The sequence below is a fragment of the Lissotriton vulgaris genome, chromosome 1_1 (assembly GCF_964263255.1).
Source record: "Lissotriton vulgaris chromosome 1_1, aLisVul1.2, whole genome shotgun sequence".
Classification (NCBI taxonomy): domain Eukaryota; kingdom Metazoa; phylum Chordata; class Amphibia; order Caudata; family Salamandridae; genus Lissotriton; species Lissotriton vulgaris.
In genome coordinates, this window is record NC_141685.1 from 1,236,104,020 (window position 1) to 1,236,125,349 (window position 21,330).

Consider the following 21,330-nt stretch of genomic DNA (forward strand, 5'->3'; position numbering starts at 1 on the left):
GTTTGGGATATAAATTTGACCGTAATCGTGCATTTAAAGCTTCTTTCCCATGCTCGGTCACTTTTCCAATTCTAATATCTTGTAGAATATTCTTGTAATCTTCATCCTTTGCCTGACGCATATTTTGATGCAGTTCAGCATAATTGAAGTTTAACCATATATTGACGTTGCCAATGCTCCCTAGGCACTTCCTGGTATCTTCATGCGTGAGTATTTTGAACACAGGTTCTCCTTTTACTGGTGTCAGCTGTAGAAGATCTCCGAAAACAATGATGTGTTTGCCACCAAATAACACATCATACTCAGTTTTAAGAACTTCTTGCATTCTCAAATGCACAAAGGCAAGCATGACATTGGAAACCATGCTTACTTCGTCAATGAGAAGAAGTTTCATTTTCCTCAAGACTCTTGAAACTTCACAGCAAGCATCCCCAGATAACTTGTGATATTGTAATTTGTTGTCATGCTCCACCGGCAGCATCAGTAGACGATGCAAAGTAATACCTTTAATGTTATGTGCTGCAAGTCCAGTACGAGCGGTGACAACACAAGACAGCGATGACTCAGTCCTTTCCTGCAGATAGCATGAAATTGCTTTAATGAGGAAACTTTTTCCAGTTCCCGCTTCTCCACTCACGTACAGTCGGACAGCTTACATAACAGACCATGGAATGGGCTCCATGTACCACAATAACTTGTGTTACTGCATGCCAGAATGCTACACCGAATATGCAATTACAATTTTTCAAAGAAACTAATTCTATTAGTATATCACTAGAGACAAAACCACATTTTAAAAACACAGCTTTCTTCATCATTTTCTCCTTAAATCATACTATTCTCTATCTAAATTAAATAAATCTTTTCTCACCTTAGCAAATATTTTTTGAGTTTTGAAAACAGTCTCAGAAATACACCAAATTGTCTTCAGCAGAAGAAAAAGGATGCACTCCAAAGGCTGCAGCTATTGAAAGCACAGAAATACAGATATTCATTTCACATATCTCTCATATTAGCCAATCATACCTCTTCCCTCACTTTTTTCAAATCAAAACCCTTCCCCCCTCTGCCCTCTCTGCCTTGCTTCCATAGCAACCACCTCCTGGAAGACCTCTCATGTTTGCAAATTCACACAACAATGTTTCAATTGAACTCTGAACTCTCAGTGCACCTGCGTATCCAGTGCAATCTTTCATTAAATGTTTCTTCCTTGACCATTCAAATTACATGTTTCAAAGAACACATCCATGCACCCTAACTTTCTGTTTTCAGAAATGGAAATGCACCAATCACTGCTAATGAATCATTAGCATTGGAAATCCACAGTTTTTTTTCTTTACAAACTCCTACTGTTGTTTCAACTGCCCTTTCATTACCACACTTCATCTGACTGCAGAACAACCTTCTCCCACCATGTTTAAGGTCTGGATTGTTGGACATAGTTACATCCACTGGGCTCAAAGGTATGCTGAGAACAGAAATTTACCTAACCTCAATTTACAAGATGTGGAAATTAAGTGGTTGGGCCAAAGAGGATTAAAATGTCACCAATTGATACCATTGGTGAAAACCTTTATGCATTTGCCAAAACCTGACCTGTTAATAGTGCACTGTGGAGGTAATGATTTGGGCACTTTGACAGGGGTCGGTCTGGAAATGCTTTTAAAGGACACCTTTGAGCAATTAATGGCACTTTTTCCTCAAACTGCCTTGGTATATTCCAATATATGCCAAAGACAGAAATGGAGGTGGTCCAACCAATTTTGTCCACAAATTGAGAAAGCGAGGAAGCATGTAAACAAATCTGTTTCAGCTTACATGAGAGACCATGGAATGGGCTCTCTGTACAACAATAACTTGCGTTACTACATGCAAGATATCTACAGAGGAGATGGAGTTCACTTCTCAGATGAGGGCAACAGAATTTTCATTCTGAATTTAAGACTGTGCATTGGTACCTACTTATAAGTACCTAAATGTACCATAAACCCAAAAGCTCTTCTCAGAGCTACCCTACATCTGATCACTCACAATTATTATTTTTCTCTAACTTTTTTCACTAATTTTCCACAAAATACGCTCCCCGGAGCGCTACCCGGTTCGCTAACCGAAAGCTAACCTCGCGGATTTTTTTTTAAAATGTTTTTTTTCCGCACATATAAGCCTCCTCAGCCACCCTCAGAAAACCTAGGGGGTCAAGATAAGTCTACCATGACCCCTTCTACCCATTCTAAACATTATTTGCCCTCCATCTTGTATCTTAATGTGACCGAAACACAAAATGGTGGACTCCCGTGACGCTTAAGGTTCGCTAACCGGGCCGCTTTCCGGAAAGCGGTCCTAAAAAAAGGTGGGAAAGTAATTTACAGAAAAACGACTAGAGACACTCTCACCAAATATAGATTAGCTCATACTACATAACAATCCCTTTCATTTTCACAAATTTGATTGAAATTCCATTTAGCCATTAAGCCTGTAGACCTCTCTAAGTACCGTGAGGTAAATTACTTCACAAAACACATCTGAAGTGTTGGAATTGACAACCAATGAAAATGTTACTTTCATTTTCTATTTTTTTTTCCTGACATTTGATTGGTTATGTACCTGAATATATATAAAGGAAGAGAAGGAAACACAGCCATTTTGACTACTACTTCCTGAACTACATTTCAAGAGCCTTTTCACCTCCATGAAAATTAAATTGATAATTTGTAAGTGGCACTTTAAATTAATTTGTAAAAACGTTTTTGATAATTATTTACTGTCCCCCTGCTATAGTTATAGATACAGATAGACTCCTCTGTTATATTTATTGATTGACTTACACTTCTCTGCTATAATTATGAATTTACTTACTTTAAGTTCACTGTTAAAAAAACAGAACTACCTGTCTGAACTTAAACCCAACAGTGCCCTAACTCTTCTAATTTAATTATTTTTTTTATGCAATTTACAGCAAAAAAATGGAAGGGGAGCAAGAAAAAACTAATGTTTCCTTCGAGATTACATCCGAAGACATTGTAACTGAAGAAAATGTGGATGAAGATTTTATGGATCAATCTTTTGACGAACAATTTATTCAAACCTTACAAGAGACAGAAACATCCATGTTTGACGAGATACCAGATGATATAATGCTGGAAGTTTTAATGAACTATGAAAATAATAAATAATTTTTTTTTAAATCAAAATAAATAAATAAATAAAAAAACGAACAAAAACAACAAATAATTAACATACAGTATTAGAAAAGTCTATCATTCTTTTATCCTTAAAATTCACTGCCCAGAACGCTTTCCGGTTCGCGAACTTGGCGCTTACCACGCAAAAAAAAAATTTTTTTTTTTGGACCCTCCTAGGCCCTTTTAAAACCTTCACATAAAACCTAGGGGGTCAACGAGGATCTACTATGCCCCCTTATGGTAATTTCCCCCTTTGTTTTGGCCTCCTCTTGTCTCTCGATCCTACCGAGAGACAAGATGGCGGCCGCTCCGGACTGTTTAGAATGTTGACAGACACCGGAGGGCCAATCAGCTTCGCATCGCAAAGTTCCGATACGCGAAAGGTTCGCTAACCGGATCGCTGCCCGGAGCGCTGTTACAGATATATATCTTGATTTAAACGTTAATTTCTCAAAATCCACTGAAGCACATATATTGAGACCTAGCAAAGGCACATCGGGCTAACAGTCCCTACAATTTTGCCAAGTTTCGTGCAAATCCATTCAGCCGTTCGGGCTAAAAGTGAGTCCAACCGCCCTATGGAAATTAACATGGAAAAAACGCGTTTTGGGACCCCCCTTTTTTCTCGGCCCCCCCTCCACAAAACCCCCCCCAAATTTTCAAGGGCTGCTCAGAAACAAAATGTGCCATTTTCCTGAAAATTTCAGCCAATTCCGTCCACAAACGCCAAAGTTATTAGGCATAGAATTTTCAGAAATCCCATAGGGAAAAAATCCTAACTATATATACCTACTGGCGACCGCCAGTAGGTAATATATATATATATATATATATATATATATATATATATATATATATATATATATATATATATTGCAGAAAATGACCCACCATCAACAACTGCTGAACTCTTTCAGGGCAGCTGCTGCTTTGTTTTGTAAGGGTACACTCACATAATGTAAAAACTCCAAAGTTACAGAGCACTCGTGGGATACCATTAATAACTTTTGGAATATATATATCAACGTGAACAAGACATTTGTAATGACGAAACTCGTTGGACTTTCTGTCGTCTATTTCACTGCTAAGAACTAATGTATATGGAAGAAACTGGTCAATAAATGAGAAACTTCATGTAAACTATGAGGAGTCCGGCCCATCTTTCCCGGGAGACCTGGTATCTTGGTTAATTTATATATACTAACCATGAGCGGAAAATCCGTTCCGCTCGCGGATTTTGCGAACTTTCGGTAAATCCGCGATCCGCGAACTCCCGGAAATTTACTGAAAATCCGCGAGATCCGCGAGCGGCGGATTTGGGGGGCAAAAGTTCAAGCCTGTTGAACTTTTAACTATTTTAGGATGGCGCCGGCAAGCTGCCAGCGCCATCCTAAAATAGTTACTAAGTTGGCTTCAACAGGAAGCACTAATAGATAAAATAAAGCAGGTGCTCGAGCACCTGCTTTATTTTATCTATTAGTGCCCTGATTAAGCTAATTTAGTAACTATTTTAGGATGGCGCTGGCAGCTTGCCGGCGCCATCCTAAAATAGTTACAGGATGATGTGTGTTTTGTTGAGGCTGGGTAGGTGTGTGTTCTCCCCATATCTATCGTCGAAAATTAGCTATGATGCTTGATGGAGGCCTTTGCATAATTGACTTTCACGAGCTCAATCCCTGTGCAGTTCCTGTGACCACGAGCTTCTCTGATCCATGCCTGTCCTTTTATACACACAAGAGGCATGTGAACTCGCATATAAGCCCCGTCCGTTTGGCCCCTCCCCACACACTAGTGGTGTGTGCACCGTCTTCGCGTCCTTTCCCCCCTTGATGGACAGCTCACTCGAGGGACACCGGCGCTCTTTGGTGTGATGGCAAATTTAATCAGCCCCCCCAAAAATGTGTGTTTTGTCGAGGCTGGGTAGGTGTGCGCTCTCCCCATATCTATCGTCGAAAATTAGCTATGATGCTTGATGAAGGCCTTTGCATAGTTGACTTTCACAAGCTCAATCCCTGTGCAGTTCCTGTGACCACGAGCTTCTCTGATCCGTGCCTGTCCTTTTATGCACACAAGAGGCATGTGAACTCGCATATAAGCCTCGCCCGTTTGGCCCTGCCCCTCACACTAGCGATGTGCACCGTTTTCGCGCCCGGCCATTACCCACACAATCCGCAAAATCCGCGAATCCGCGAATTCGCGGATTTTGTGGATCGTGAATTTGCAAATTCGCAAATTTGCGAATTGCGAATTCGCAAAATTCGCCCATGCTTAATATATATATATTCACTGAAAAAAAATAGGTTTCAGGGGCGTTATAGTTAGTTGGACATTTCACCCGTACAAAACCAAAGAAATTCCCCTGTTATAGTTAGTTTAGCTAACTATAACTCTCGCCCTCACAATGCACTGCTGATGATGTCACATATTACATCACTAATGACATGGTCAGTGACATCACTGATGGCATCACTGATGACATCACAAATGACATCACTGATGACATCACTGAGGCCATCATCTAGTGAATGGGGTTTGGTTCGTTATTTAAATATGTATTATATATATAGCAATGTGGATTGAAGAATGAGTGAATCTATAAATAAAAATATCTAGATGGAGGAATTAGTAGCAGTGTGATTGACTGTTTACTTGACTAATTTATAGTGTCTCACTAAATATATTGGATAGTGACTAAACTGTGTGAATATCTGTATCACTTTGTAAGTTGTTGTGTAAACTTCTGCACCAGTTGGTTACTAGCTATGTGAAAATCTATATTAGTTATTGATTACTTAACTTAGTATTTGTATGAGAGAGTGAATGTGTGTGAGGTTCAGTGGGGGGTGTGTGACTGCCAAAGATGCGTGAATAGTTGATTCAGTAGGTATATGAAGTTAAGACTACATGTTATAACAGTTGTTTGGGTGTGTGAATATCTTTATGGTGTGGTGATGAGCAAATATATCTCAGTGGTACATGTCCAACAAACTAGAAAAATAAAAGGCAATGCATGTGACAGTTGCGGTATATAAATAAGTATACATAAGAATCAGTGATTGTATGAATTACTGTATGGATAACTGTATACTTGTAATAGTGATTTTATAACACACTAAGCATGAGTTACTATCTATATCAATAAATGAAGTGGTGTTTGTATAAGTGTGGAGCTGTGTAAATGGAAGTATGGTCCATTGTTTGCATAAGTGAGTAGGATGACTGCATAAGTGAATAGGATGTGTGCTGGTGTGTAATGTCTATATAGGTGTATACGTTTATTTGATAGTGTTCTATTGATCATTGACAGCATGTATGAGTGAATCTATAGGTAAGCGATTAGCTGTATGTGTAGATCTAGGAATCACTGAGTTGGTTTTTAGAAATTTGTATTGGTGTGTCAATGGATTCAAATATGGTACTCAGTATTTTAAAGTGAGTGATGAAAGGTTATACTACTGTATGATGAGGTGTATCCGATTGTCAGGTGGATGATCTCATAAGTGATGTCATTTGAGATGTCATCAGTGATGTCACTGACCATGTCATGAATGATGTAATATGTGACATCATCAGCTGTGGATTGCGGGCGCGCAAGTTATAGTTAGCAGAACTAACTATAACAGAGGACTTTCAATGGTTTTGTATGAGTGAAATATCCAGCTAACTATAACAGCCCTGAAACCTATGGTTTTTTCAATGAATTTCTATGGTTTTTTAAATGCTAATTCCTAACTATATGGTTTTTTCAGTGAATTTTGAGGTTTTTTAAATGATAATTTTTAAATGTAATATAAGTTTGATGTTTTTTTATACTGTTTTCTAGTTTTTTAACTGTTTATTTTTACATATTTTATTTTTTTAAATTACAATTATATATTTTTAATATAAATGGAAAAAAATGTTTTTTTAAATATTGAAACATAATTTTTTGTTTTTATATTTTTATTTTAATATATTTATATTATTTTCTTAATTTTTTTTCAGTTGGAATTACCATTGTTATCCTATTGAAGGAAATTTAATTTGCAGGTAAAGTATGTTCACATTACTTTTATAATTCAGTGCTGGACTCCTAGGTTCAGCACTGGGACCTCTATCTAAAACAGGCATGTAAGTACGTTTTTATCGTTGGCACGATTTTTAGAGAATATTTGTAAGTTTCAAAAATCAACACTTAGAAACTTTTTCAGCAAAAAGCAGGCAATGATATTCTATGGAAGGAAATTCAAGTTACTGGTAAGTACGGTTAGAATTATTTTTCAGAATCAGTACTGGGCTCAAAGATGCAGCACTGAGGACTTTCCTGATAACAGGTGAGTAAATCACAATTCATAGTTAGGCTGATTTTTAGAGGAATATTTGTAATTTCTAAAACTCCCCACTTAGAAGAATTTCCAAGTGAAACCAGTCAATGTTAGCCTATGGAAGGAAATTGAAGTTACTGGTAAGTATGGTTAGAATTACTATTCAGGATCAGTACTGGGCTCAAAGATGCAGCACTGAGGTCTCTCCTGATAAGAGGTGTGTAAATCGGAATTCGTAGTTTGGCTGATTTTAGTGTAATATTTTAAAGTGCCAAAACTCCACACTTAGAAGAATTTCCAAGTGAAACCAGTCAATGTTAGCCTATGGAAGGAAATTCAAGTTACTGGTAAGTACAGTTAGATTTATTTTTCAGGATCAGTGCTGGGCTCAAAGATGCAGCACTGGGGTCTCTCCTGATAACAGGTGAGTAATTCGGAATTCATTAAGAAGAATTTCCAAGTGAAACCAGTCAATGTTAACCTATGGAAGGAAATTCAAATTACTGGTAAGTACAGTTAGATTTATTTTTCAGGATCAGTGCTGGGCTCAAAGATGCAGCACTGGGGTCTCTCCTGATAACAGGTGAGTAATTCGGAATTCATTAAGAAGAATTTCCAAGTGAAACCAGTCAATGTTAGCCTATGGAAGGAAATTCAAGTTACTGGTAAGTACAGTTAGAATTTCTTTTCAGGATCAGTACTGGGCTCAAAGATGCAGCACTGAAGTCTCTCCTGACAACAGGTGAGTAAATCGGAATTCGTAGTTCGGCTGATTTTAGAGGAATATTTGTAAGTTTCAAAAATCGACACTTAGAAACTTTTTCAGCAAAAATCAGGCAATGATATCCTATGGAAGAAAATTCAAGTTACTGGTAAGTATGGCTAAAATTACTTTTCAGGATCAGTACTGGGCTCAAAGATGCAGCACTGAGGTCTCTCCTGATAACAGGTGAGTAAATCGCAATTCGTAGTTCGGCTGATTTTAGTTCAGTTCTGTGTATATAAAGCCATTTTCCTACACCATCCCCTACCTTCACCACTGTGCAAACACGCCCTGTGGCGCGTTTTATGTTGAGGAAATAATTCCCCTTCAATCCTAGGATTCCCTGTAGTGCAACTAGCCCACTAGGTACTTCCAGTAAGCGCCACAGAGCTGCGTAGCAGAGAGATGTAAAAAGGGGCACGGCCTGCCCCACCTCTCTGCAACGCAGCGGCGCTTCTGGAAGCACCTGGTGGGCTACTTGGCCCCCATGGTCCCTCAGGATTGAAGGGGAATTTTTTCCTCAACTTAAAATGCGTCACAGGGCGTGTTTGCACACATCACCTCAGGCCCCGTCCCCTCCCTTCACCACAGTGTAAACGCGCCCTGTGGCCGTTCTAAATTGAGAGATTAAGTCTCCTTCAATCCTAAGGGTCCCTGGGGTCAAACTAGCCCACTAAATACCTCCAATAAGTGCCACAGAGCTGCGTTGCAGAGAGGTGTAAAAATGGGCATTGCCTCTGAGCACCTATTGGCAACGCAGATCCCTGGCGCACACTGGAGATACCTGTTGGGCTATTTGGCCCTCAGGGACCCTCAGTATTGAAAGAGATTTAATTCCCCAGCTTAAAACGTGCCACATGGTGCGTTTGCACAGTGGTGAAGGAAGGGGGCGTGCCCTGAGATGAAATATCTGCAAACACACCCTGTGGTGTGTTTTAAGTTAGAGGATTAATTACTTCTCAATCCTGTGGGTCCCTGGGGGCCAACTAGCCCACCAGGTACCTCCAGTATGCACCAGGGGGCTGCGTTGCAGACAGGTGTCTGTCTCAGCAACGCATCTCTGTGGTGCTTATTGGAGGTATGTAGTGGGCTAGTTTGACCCTAGGGACCCTTAGAGGCCCCAACATTAAACGTATAAGCCCTGGGGGGTTGTGGTCCCCGGAGCTGCAGGGGGCAGTGTGCTCCCTGCAATTATTCATACTTTGCCCCGGAGGTGGTGGTCCCCGGGGCAGTGTGGGGGGGTTGGGCCCCCCACATTTTATTTTTAACATGTCCTTGGGACTTGGCCCCCCTTGGGGCTAATTAGCATTGAAGCGTGGGAGCTTGTGCTTCATTTTTTGTTTATCGACAAGATCCTCGCACCCTGCGTGGATTTTGACGATTTTTGGTTTTTAAAAAAAAAAAAAAAGTTGGGGGGGGCCTTGGGGGTCAGGGTGTTTCTAACCTGCCCCCTTTTTGCGTTTTGCGTGTTTTTTTTATTAGGTTTCTTGTGCCTCAGTTCTACCAAGGCACAAGATGGATGCCAACTCTTCCTGATTTGGAGTGTTGACAGCCAATTAGAATACAGCACATGCTTGGCAGGGTATGCTTAGGGTGTGCGGATCCACCGCGGCCATAGATATAGATGTGATTTTGATTTTTCCAGGAACTACTGAACCATTTAGGCAAAAGGCACAACTACGAACCAAGGTCTACCTCTCTGCCAAATTTGGTGTAATTCCGTTAAGCAGTTCGAGCTGTAGCTGGGACAAAAGGTCCCTGTGGAAAATTGCATGGGGAAAACACGTTTTGGAACCCCCATTTTTTATTGGTTCTCGCTCGACGAATCACCCCAAGACTTTCAGGATAGGAGCCGACCAGAGCTGCCCATAAATTTTGAATATTTCGCGAAGATTTGTCAACCGGCGCCAAAGCTATTCCAAATCGAATATTGCGGATTTCCAATGGAAAATAGGTCCTAACTATAACTACCTATATATATATATATATATATATATATATATATATATATATATATATATATATATATATATATATATATATATATATATATATATATAAATGTTCAAGCTCCAAGTTTGCCACCCTAGGCAAAGACGCACTCTACTTCAGGTGAGAAAGCCATTTATTTGGTGAAGGACAAACTCGGCATGCCAATGCGAGATTACAGCTTTGTGTCGAAATATCGCCTGGCGCGTTTCAGTGCCTTTTGCACCTTCTTCAGAGGTTCGACAGTCTTGAGGCACAAACGAACCACACCCCATAAGTACATGATTCTTGCCCTCCGATGGGCCGTCCAGATGGGCAGCATGGCCTTATGGGTCAGGTAGTTCGGAACATTCAATCCCAAATGGGTGCCTTATTTTACATGCTGTTAAAAGTTTAACAGCATGGTTAGCAGCTAAATGAGGATCTATATGGGCTATTGATTGCTTGGAATTTCTATCGTTTTGTATGAGTGAAATGTCGAACTAACTATAACGTCCCTGAAATCTATGGTCCTTTTTAGTGAATTTTTAAGGTTTTTTAAATGCTTATTCCTAACTATAACGTCTATAAAACCTAGGTTTTTTCAGTGAATTTTAAAGGTTTTTTTTAAATGTTAATTTCATATTTCATAATTTCATAAATATTTTATTATTTATAAAACCTATAATTTTTCTATTTTTTTACAATATTTTGCAACTCTATTATCCTTTTTTTAACTTTTAAAATTATGTTATATTTTATATGTTCCACCCCAAAATATGTACATAATTTTTTCTTTTTAAAAAAAACTAATGTCACATACCGGTAGTCTACCAACGTCCATCAGCACTCGAATCCTGTCCACCATATTGAAATGATGCGCATTTCGTATCTGACGAGTTTATGGCATCGTGTCCCGTGTAACAACATAAATGTATGAGGCCGCACCAGCTGCTAGTTTGGTATGGACGGGTACACATTACCAAGCTGCGCATTACGTCATGTACGTATGGGGTTGCGCCCGCTCTGCGTTACGTATGTGACGAGTGCACGCTGCCAAGCCCTGGCTTATGTCATAGACATATGCTGTCGTGCTAGGTATGCCATTTCCTCATTTTATTTTATATCTCCAAATGATACTTAAATAACTTTAAAGTGTATATGAGACCAAGCAATAATCTAAAATATTTTAAACATTTATGTATTCCTAACTGTAATAAACTTATATTATAGTAACTATATTGTCTCAAAATCGCATCCGGTGCGGTCTCCTTGGCACCAAGTGTGCGATTGTCATGTGACCTTAAAAAAAAGCATTTGCTTAGTTGATAACATTTCCCATTGTAGCAGGTGCAAAACGCCACCCATTTTAGTCATTCTCTCTACAGCATATCATGAGACACACCTCTTCTGCTTAGAGAGCTTTTTTGAAACTTTTTGCTTTGTACACATATCTTACACTACAAACAGCATGCAAGCACCGTCTTCATCAAAATCAATTGTCTGTAAAGTAGCCTTCCACCTGTGATAGCCGTACACCTAAAAGTTACATAACCAAAGTTTTCCCCACTACCAGAGGTAACATGGTTGCAAACGCTGTCCACAGCACAATGTAATGTAGTACAGCCCAGAGGCAGTATCATGCATAGATAATGAACACACAGACACAGATATATAGTAGAAGTAGGTATGGGCATGTGCAGTCGACACCATTTTATTACCAGGGTCACATATCCAGTGACGTCTGTGGTGGATGCGTGTGGAGTGAGTGTAAACCAGCCCTCAGGGAATGGTTTCTGCTACCATCAACTACAACAGTAATTATTGGATCACACAAAGACATTCAATAATAAAAGAATCAATAGTTTGTGCTGCAGTAAGGTAGGGACAGTAGATGCGAAAAAATACAGAAAAATATTCTATTGTGAAAGAACCACAACTTACAGTATACTGAGACATAATCAATAGATCTGAAGTAATACACAAAAAGATTGTATCATAAAGGGTCCATCAGTTCTAGTGCACTCATATAGCCACATCAAAAGCATTCAGCATGTTCACAGCCAGCGATGATGCATGCTGTGGGTGGGCCGTAATAGGAGTAATATCTGTTGCTATTAACACAGTATCATCTGCCATAGCGACTCGATCTGAATTGTGAACACTGCTGTCTGCAGTGTAGGCCAGAGAGAATGGTCAGCAAGGGCCCACAGCTACGTAAGGTGGACTTGAGCTTCATAGTCTGCCTTTTGATAAGCAACAAAAAGCGTGTCTGGAGCCTGTAATAATACGTATGCATGGCGTAGACAGAGCACACCAGAGCAATGTCTTTTCCTACAGAACTGCATCATCTACAAGACCAACTTGATCTGAATTGTGAACCATGCTATCTGCAGTGCTAACTGTAGACAGTACTCACACAGACATTCATGAATACTTTCTCTCACTTCCTCTTCACAAAAGACAACAACATAAAGTGCAGAAAAATCTGCAATAAATAAAACAAAACAATCCAAATACAATTTCTGCTGTCAACAGTGTAGACTATTCAGTGTTCCTTTGCACTTGCAAATTAAAATTGATAATTGTAGTAAACCTATAAGTCAAAAAATGTCTTCAAGCAAGTATACTAAAACATAATATGTTTATTCCAATAGACATAGTTACTTGACTACTGGATTCTATAACTAAACAATCAGCACTCGATCTGAATTGTGAACACTTCTGTCTGCATTGTACCCCAGACTCACTATTCATTAACACCTGACAGCCATGTACCGTTCAATTCGAAAGCATGGACTTGGTTGCAGCAGATCAGAGGGGGTACACAGAAATAAAAACAAAGTTCAACTTCTCACATCCTCAATCATACAATCAAGACCCCGTTTCACTGTTCGGACCTACTGTACCACAGTGTACTACACCAACTGGTGTCAACCAAGCACAATATTCATGTGCAACAGTTAGTTACAGAAGCACCAAGTCTCATGCACTACAACTGAGGGAGTTCTATGAAAACAAAGCAACTAGTAATAACAGGCATCTTCCATTGTGGAATCAAGACATCATTCTACTGTTGGGACCTACAGTTGCTTGCACCTGCTCAAAGGGAGTACCTTCATCTCCGCTCTCAGATGAACTTCTAACATCCTCAATTGTGGGATCAAGGCACCATTCCATTGTTGGGACCTAGTGTTTGATGCACCTCATTGGAGGGGGTACCACAAATCATCTCAAACTGTAACTTCTGACATCCTCAATCATAGAATCAAGACCCTGTTTCACTCTTTGGACCTGCAGTACCGCGGTGTAGTCCACCAACTACAGTCAACCAAGACCATTATTCATGTGCAGCAGTTAACTACGGTAGCACAAAGTCTGATGCACCTCAACAGAAGGGCCTCTGTGAAAATTCACTTGCTTGTTATATTGGACATTGCCCATTGTGGGATCAAGACACCGTTCCACTGTTGGGACCTAGAGTTGATTGCATCTGGTCAAAGGGAGTACCTTCATCTCCACACTCAGAAGCAGTTCTAACATCATCCATTGTGGGATCAAGACACCATTCCTCAGAGGGGTACACAGAAATCATCACAAACTTTAACTTCCGACTTCCTCAATCAATTTTCTGATCAACTGAGACTCCTGAGGCAGAGATGTAGGAGCAGTGAGAGAAACTGGAGGAAATCTTGGGACCCTAATGACCGAGAGGCTCACAAGTCTGCACTTCAGGAATACAAACGGAGAGTTGTAACAGAGAAGCAGGAGTACTTCACCAATCTTACCAGCTCTCTCTCCTCCTCTAGGGAGCTTTTTAAAATCGCTGACACTTTATGCTCCCTGCAACTCCCAGACCCCGTAGTGAGTTCGCAAGAACTGTGCAATAATATTTCTGACTTCTTTCATAATAAAATTCTTGACATACATGTTTCTTTGGAAGCTCATTGCCATGCTCTGGATCAAAGCATTCCGCCTGTTATAGCTTGTCTCGATTCTTTAGGCAAAAGTCTTTCCCGCTTATTCATGGAATTTCCTTCTTTATCCCTGGAAGGACTGAACCTGCTACTTGACAGGACCAAATCTGCTTCCCCCCTGGATCCTCTACCTCTGAAAAAACTGAAAGAGTGTAGAAATACTCTTCTTCCTCCCATGCTTGAGGTCATGAACAAGGCTATTACCCAGGGCTCTTTTCCTCCTGTATGGAAGAAAGCAATCATGAAACCTCTTCTTAAGAAGCCGTCCCTTGATCTGGCCCTTCTGAAAAACTTTAGGCCGATTTCCCTTCTCCCTGCTCCCGCTAAGATGCTTGAGGCGCATCTGAATCTTCATCTGTCCTCCTTTCTTGATTCATCTGAATACCTTGATAACACGCAACATGGTTTCAGAAAACACCACAGCACTGAGTCCGCTCTCACTTTTGTGGTCGATAACATCCGACGCAAAGTGGACTCTGGCCAAACTACGGTTTTGGTTCTGCTAGACCTCACAGCCGCGTTCGACACCCTGTCCCCCGCCATTCTTACATCTCAGCTTAGGGAAGCTGGTGCCATGGGACCGGCCTTGAGTCTCCTCAATTCCTTTCTGTTGGAAAGGGAGCAGAGAGTGATGCTTGGGAACCACCTCTCCCCTGCTAAGTCATTGCAGTGTGGGGTGCCACAAGGGTCGGCTTTAAGTCTGACCCTGTTTAACATCTATGTGGCTCCCCTGGCAAGACTAGTTAGATCGCAGGGGATGGAGGTGGTGTCCTACGCAGATGACACCCAGATTATGGTGTCACTGGCTCACTCCTCTGTCAGGACATGTGCCGCCAGTTTCAGGGTATGCATGCAGTATGTGGCAGACTGGATGACTATAAATTCCCTCAAACTGAATGGCGAAAAAACGGAGGTGTTGATTTTTGGGAAGGACCAAGATGTTTGGTCGAGTGAGTGGTGGCCACTTTCTCTTGGCACATGCCCCACTCCCTCCCAATCTGCCAGAAATCTTGGTGTAATATTTGACACCTCGCTTTCTCTGTCCCTACAAGTCAACAGGACCGTGGCCACTTGCTGGGGTGTGATCAGGATACTCAACAAAATCCGCGGGTATCTTTCCCCCCAGGCGCGTAAACAGGTTGCAGTCGCCCTGGTGGGTTCGAGGTTAGATTACTGCAACTCTCTGTATATGGAAGCCAACAAAAGCCTTATACACCGACTGCAGATCGTGCAGAATGCTGCAGCACGCTTCGTCCTGGCTCTTCCGAAAACCTCTTCTGCCACTGCAGCCAGGAAGGACCTTCATTGGCTTCCTGTCCAGCACAGAATCTCCTTTAAAATTCTGTGTCTGGCTTACAAAGCACTGACAGAAGGTTCCTCGAGTGCTATTGGCTCTCTTCTCACGCGTTATGTCCCTACAAGAGGCCTTCGCTCTGCGGGACTCTGTCAACTTGTTGTGCCTCGTTTCAAACTTGCTAGATGGGGAGCCAGAGCTTTCTCTGTGGTTGCCCCGCAGCTTTGGAATTCTATCCCAATTGAAATTAAAACTCTTCCTTCAATAGAGTCATTTAAAAAGGCTCTTAAAACCTGCTTCTTTAAGAGGGCCTACCAATGAGAGAATGCTGCAGAGGGGGGGACTTAGCTTCTATATTTGATTTAGGCGCCTTGACGCCCATCGGGCTAAGTATGCACAAGATAAGAACCGTTTCATTCATTCATTCATTCAAGACCCTGTTTCACTTTTTGGACCTACTATACCGTGGACTGTTTTTGGAACAGCGGTCAAGCAAGCCCAATAATCATGTGCAGCAGTTAGCTACAGAAGCACAAAGTGTGATGCACCTCAACAGAGACAGTTCTGTGAAAACAAAGCAAAAGGTTGTATCAGACATCGTCCATTCTAGGTTCAAGACACCGTTCCACTGTTTGGACCTAGAGTTGGTTGCACCTAGTCAAAGGGAGTACCTTCAGCTCCACAGTCAGATGCAGTTCTAACATCCTCCATTGTGGGATCAAGACACCAGTCCACTGTTAAGAGCCTACAGTTCATTGTGCCTGATCAGAGGGGGTACACAAAAATCATCACACACTTTAACTTCTGACATCCTTAATCATAGAATCAAGACCAAGTCTGATGCACCTCAACGGAGGGAGTTCTATGAAAACCAAACAACAAGTAATATCAGATATCTTCCATTGTGGGATCAAGACACCGTTCCAGGTCAGTTCAAAGACATTTATTTCGGTCAATAAGACCATAAACGTATGTGTGCATTACATTAAAAAACATGACATTGTAAGGTTAAAGTATACAAAACTAGGATGTGGAATCAGAATGCAACATCTGTGGGAACAGAGGAAATTTGCCTGCACGGGCCAGTGAGCCATTTGATTCAGAAAAAGTGCAAGTGCAATAATGACAGAAAAATGCACAGGCATAGATGCAAGCAAGCAAATCAAATAGAAGGATCAACCAGTGCAAGGCAAATTTGATAGAATCAATAGAATAAATATGCCTGGAGAGGATTATACCTAAAATATCTCAATTAAAAATCATCAGTTCATAGTAAAAAAAATTAAAAACAGTTAAAAAGAATAAAAGAAGTTTTTTCCTCTCTCCAGAGATGGTTCTTAGTATATATTTTTTTCTTTTTCTATAAAAACCCAACGCCTGCGCCACATTGCACTTAAGAACCGAGAGACAGAAAAGACAATGGACTTAAAGCTGTTGTGCTTCAAAACTGCCATCTGATAATGCACGAACCCCAAGTTCCTACACAACTGTATAAGCCAACACCGCCTTGCCACTTTGTACCCAGGGCAAAAAAAAAAACATGCAAATCTCACTCCTCTTGATAGTTACAGGCTGGGGACCCACTCTGTGCCGATCGAGACCATTTGGAAGTGAAGGCCCGGATGGGAAGGGTACTAAATCTGAACTGGAGGTATAATTTTCTTGCAGAGAACGGTAGAATATCATCCAAAAAGGGTTCTAATTTGTAGTTGTCTTTTACAGTAAGAAATTCTACTGTCAGAACACCTAAGTTCGAATTTCTCTGGATGACTTCCAGTTCAGGAGTTCGATAAGTTCTCACCAGTTCAGCTCATGAGACTGTAGAGCAAGTTTCTTCTGGATTACTCCAAAGGGGTGGTTTAACTATCCTTGTGCACTCATCCCTTATATGTGCAAACCAAGCAGTTTTTTTTCTACCCTGGAAGACCTAATAGCTCCTTAGTTTCTGCCTGATACTCTGCTGGGGTCACCCACATCCTGCTCCAGAAAATTAGGGGTCATAAGGTAACCTCATCTTCAATCGGCCTCATGCCTAGATCTAGCCGCAAAGGGGTTAACGGGGTGCTGGGCGGAAGGCCCAGAATTTGTCTTAATAAATTGTTCTCAACTTTGCTTAGAAGGCTACAAGGACAGTGACCCCAGAGTTCAGTCACATACAACGTGGCTCTCCTTGCTTGTGTCCTACATATTTCGATAGCTGGCCCAATAGGTTTATAGGTCGATTCCCTCAGCAATGTAGCTATCCCACCAGAAGTCTGTGGTAGTTTAAGCTTGGCTTTGGCTATTTGGGGCCCCCAATCCAGTCCATGTTTTCAGTAAGGGTGACCCCCAAATAGTCAAATGCAGGAACCCTTCCCAGTGCTATACCATTTAAGTGGGGATTTGGGCATGCTTTCATGGCTGGATTAAATACCATAAACTTGATTTTCATGGTGTTAATCTCCAGCCCCTGTTATTACAAAAGATGAAAAACTGTCCAGTATCCTCTGGATTCCCATCGGCGATTTGGACATCAAGAGGGTGTCATCAGCAAACATCAATGCTGGAACCTTTGGGTTTGCTACCTTGGGGGCATCATTGTCCTTAACCTCTGTAAGTTGGGCAATAAGTGAGTTGACAAAGAGGCAAAACAGGGTCGGTGCAAGCACACAGCCCTGCCTCATTCTTCTGCCAACTGGGAGTCTGGGAGTTAGTTCTCCCCCTTTTCCACCTTACTCAGCATAGTTGGCATTGTGTAGCTTAATAAGCATGCTTAGCAAGTAAAAGGGAATCCCCAATTCTCTTAGTATCCTCCATAGTTTGACTCTGGACACCAAATCAAAAGTCGTTTTCAGGTCCACAAAGATCAAATATAGGCTGCCACCCTCCATTGACACCATTTTCCAAAGTATGAGTTGAAGCCTGTATATTTGGTCAACGGTGGAAGTGTTCTTCCTGAATCCGGCTTGGTAGGGTCTTATTACATCATTGTCATGCACCCACCCCTGGATTCGGTCTAAAAGTACTTGTGCAAACAATTTTTGGGTGATGTTGATCATACTGATCGGGCTATAGTTTGCAGGAAATAGAGGAGAGCCCTTTTTAAAGACTGGGAACATTTCTGCCCCATCCAGGTATCGGGTATCGACATGCCGTTCATTATGGCGTTAAATTGTACGCACAAAAAGGGACCCCAGATAGTTGATTCTTCTCGGGACAGATCCCCTGGTAACCTGTCCAAGCCTGGTGCTTCACCTACTGGAAGTTTCTTAATTGCCTTGGTGACTTCGAGGAGGGTAATCTCAACAGGCACCTCATCAGAATACCTAGGTAAGGGAGTGGTTAACTCCACCACCAAGCTGGTGTCTGCACCCAAGTCCCCTTGGGTGGCAGTATGACTACCGAGGTGCGAACCATGGTCGGATTCCATTGTATATAGCGCCTGGTAGTAGTCGGCCCACGTTTCTGCTGGGATATTCGGTTCAGTAGCTAGGATACCCTCCCTACTACCTGTTCTAACTATAGCCCAAAATTCCTTCAGGTCCAGGTTCAGTAGGGTGGTTTTAATGTCCTCCCATTTGTTCACTTCCCAGGACTGCTTTGCTAGAAAAACAGCCTCTTTATATAAAGCCTTCCTAGTTTTAGTTTAAAGCTTATTTTTTGCTTTAATGGCCACTATCAAAGCACGTTTTACCTTACGGCATGTATCATTAAACCACGTCTGGGTTGAAGTTTTTCTTTTTTTGGGGCGCACTATCGGGTCAAATATATCGGCTAATTTAGTTGCCAAACTCTTATGGAGTTCTCCAACTTGGTTGATTGAGGCTAGGTTGTCCCAATCGGCAGAAATGCTGCTTAGTTCTTGCAAAGCTAGTATTACTACTTCATATAGGGCAGCCAGCTTCTCTGTGTTTGTTTTATCACCCCACACTTATTTCTTCTTCTGTTGTTAGTAAGTAATGACCTGTTCTCCGGAGGGGGGATTGCTAACAAGGGAAATGCTTGAGTCCGGCACCTTCAATACCAGTGCCAGGGCGTTATGGTCACTATCATGTCGTGGTAAGACAGCAAAGTCAAGGACCCTATGCCATGATCTAGACTCCACTAGGATATAATCCAAAAGAGACACTCGGCCAATTCTATTGAATTTTAATTTACCCGGCCTTTCAGAGGTTGTACGGTCATTACATGCTCTCAGTGTGGGGTTTAAAAAAATAGCATTTATTTGAAGTACCATGGGGGACCAGGACTTAATCTGTTGAATTTGTGGGTCTGGAATAGCCCACTGGAGGTCCTCCTCATAGATGATTAGATCATGGAAGCCAGGAAGGGGCTCAAATTGACAGTTAAAATCGCCCCGACTATTAGCCTCGTGTTAGGTGGCACAGTGCGAATAAAAGATTTTAATACATGAAGGGTTGGTGATTCCTTGCTCAAGCTTACAGGTCGGGAGTAAACGTTAATAATGGCAAACTTCAACTGAGTAGGGAAACTGAGCATTACACATTGAATATCAGTATAGAAAGTAAACAGGGGACTAGCTAGACAACCCACAAGTGAGGCGACCCAGATAGATAATCCCCCAGACAGTCTGCCCTTCTCTCTAGTAACAGCTGGAATATTAAATGTCGCAAATCCCACCCTTGTGCACTCATCTCTTGCCCATGTTTCCTGGAACATACAGATATCATACTGGTCCACAAAAAGTCCCCATTCAGGGCAGGAGAGTTTACTCTTGATGCCAGCCACATTCTAGGAGTGGATCTTCAACTCACTACCTGTGCGTGAAATTCCTCCCAGGAGATCAGTACAGGGTGCGATTATGATTGAAGGGTTTACCCCTGTGCGATGTTTTTTGGAGAGGCAGGAGGATTGGGGGATATGGACCCCGGAGAATGACACGGGCCCACAATGCCCTTACTCCCCTGCTAGGTGGCTAGAACGCGAGCCCCCGTTTCTGTGCCTGACTCTGAAAGGGAGGACCGCATTGTACCCCCATGATCTAACTCCACTCGTCCTTTCAGGGGTGTCGAAGTACACTTTGAATAGCCCAGTCCCACTATCCCTGAGGTTCAATCCACGTCTTCCAGATCCCCATATCAGTTATTTACGGGCAAATTAAAAAAAAGAGGTCTAGTGGGAGTGTGTCTGTAGTCAACGTTCTGATTTTCAATCAGGTGCCTTTCATACCCCGAGGTTACATTTACCCTACCAGGGTTAAAACAGTGGGAGTAAAAATGATCAAGCGAAAGAGCTCTCACCTCTGTATGGGGCTCTGTGGGACTGGTTTTATAATTTAAAACCCTGTGTACAGTCTGGGGATTTTTTAAATTAATAACCACACACTCATCTTGATTTGATTTTTTTACTGGGTCCCACCCAATCAACTCTCTGCACCATTAAAATGTCCACAGCCCTTTCATAGGAAAACTGCCTATGCTTTGCTATCCGAAACAAACGCTTGTTCCTGAGTTCTAGTTGTGACTCCCTCTGGGTATTATTGAGTGGTGGGACCCCTGTCAAGACGATTACATAGGATGATGATGCTGGTGGAAGGTTTATGGTTGGCTGGGCAGCTGCTTCCATCCTACCCACACGGCACTCTTCCCTCCTCAACTCTTCTCTACTTGTGCTTGGCCCTGATACACTAATGGTGGTTTGGTGGGTACTCCGCATAGTATTGATTGTGGCGGTACTCTCAACCACACTGTGGGTAGTCCTCATTCTTGTGTTCACTGCGCGCTCTTGTACTTGCTGTACACCAGGATGCTGCGGGATAAGACTGGTGTCTCGGCAAATAATCGACTGAGTATTGGAGTCCTGAGTGTCACCTGATTGTCTAGAGGAGCCAGAGAGTTAGAAT

The 21,330-nt window shown here is 41.7% G+C and overlaps 1 protein-coding gene across 2 annotated transcripts in view; it reads left to right on the top strand.

Annotated features, from left to right (window-relative positions):
* Positions 1–21,330, top strand: part of RGS18 (regulator of G protein signaling 18) — a 234,105-nt gene that overhangs the window by 134,490 nt on the left and 78,285 nt on the right. Inside the window, exon 2 of one of the 2 annotated variants that reach the window (XM_086964480.1) lies at positions 7,167–7,211. The exons of the other annotated variant lie outside the window; for it this stretch is intronic. Coding sequence (XP_086820606.1) covers positions 7,167–7,211 — 45 coding nt within the window. The remainder of the gene's footprint in view (positions 1–7,166; positions 7,212–21,330) is intronic. 2 annotated transcript variants of the gene reach the window in all.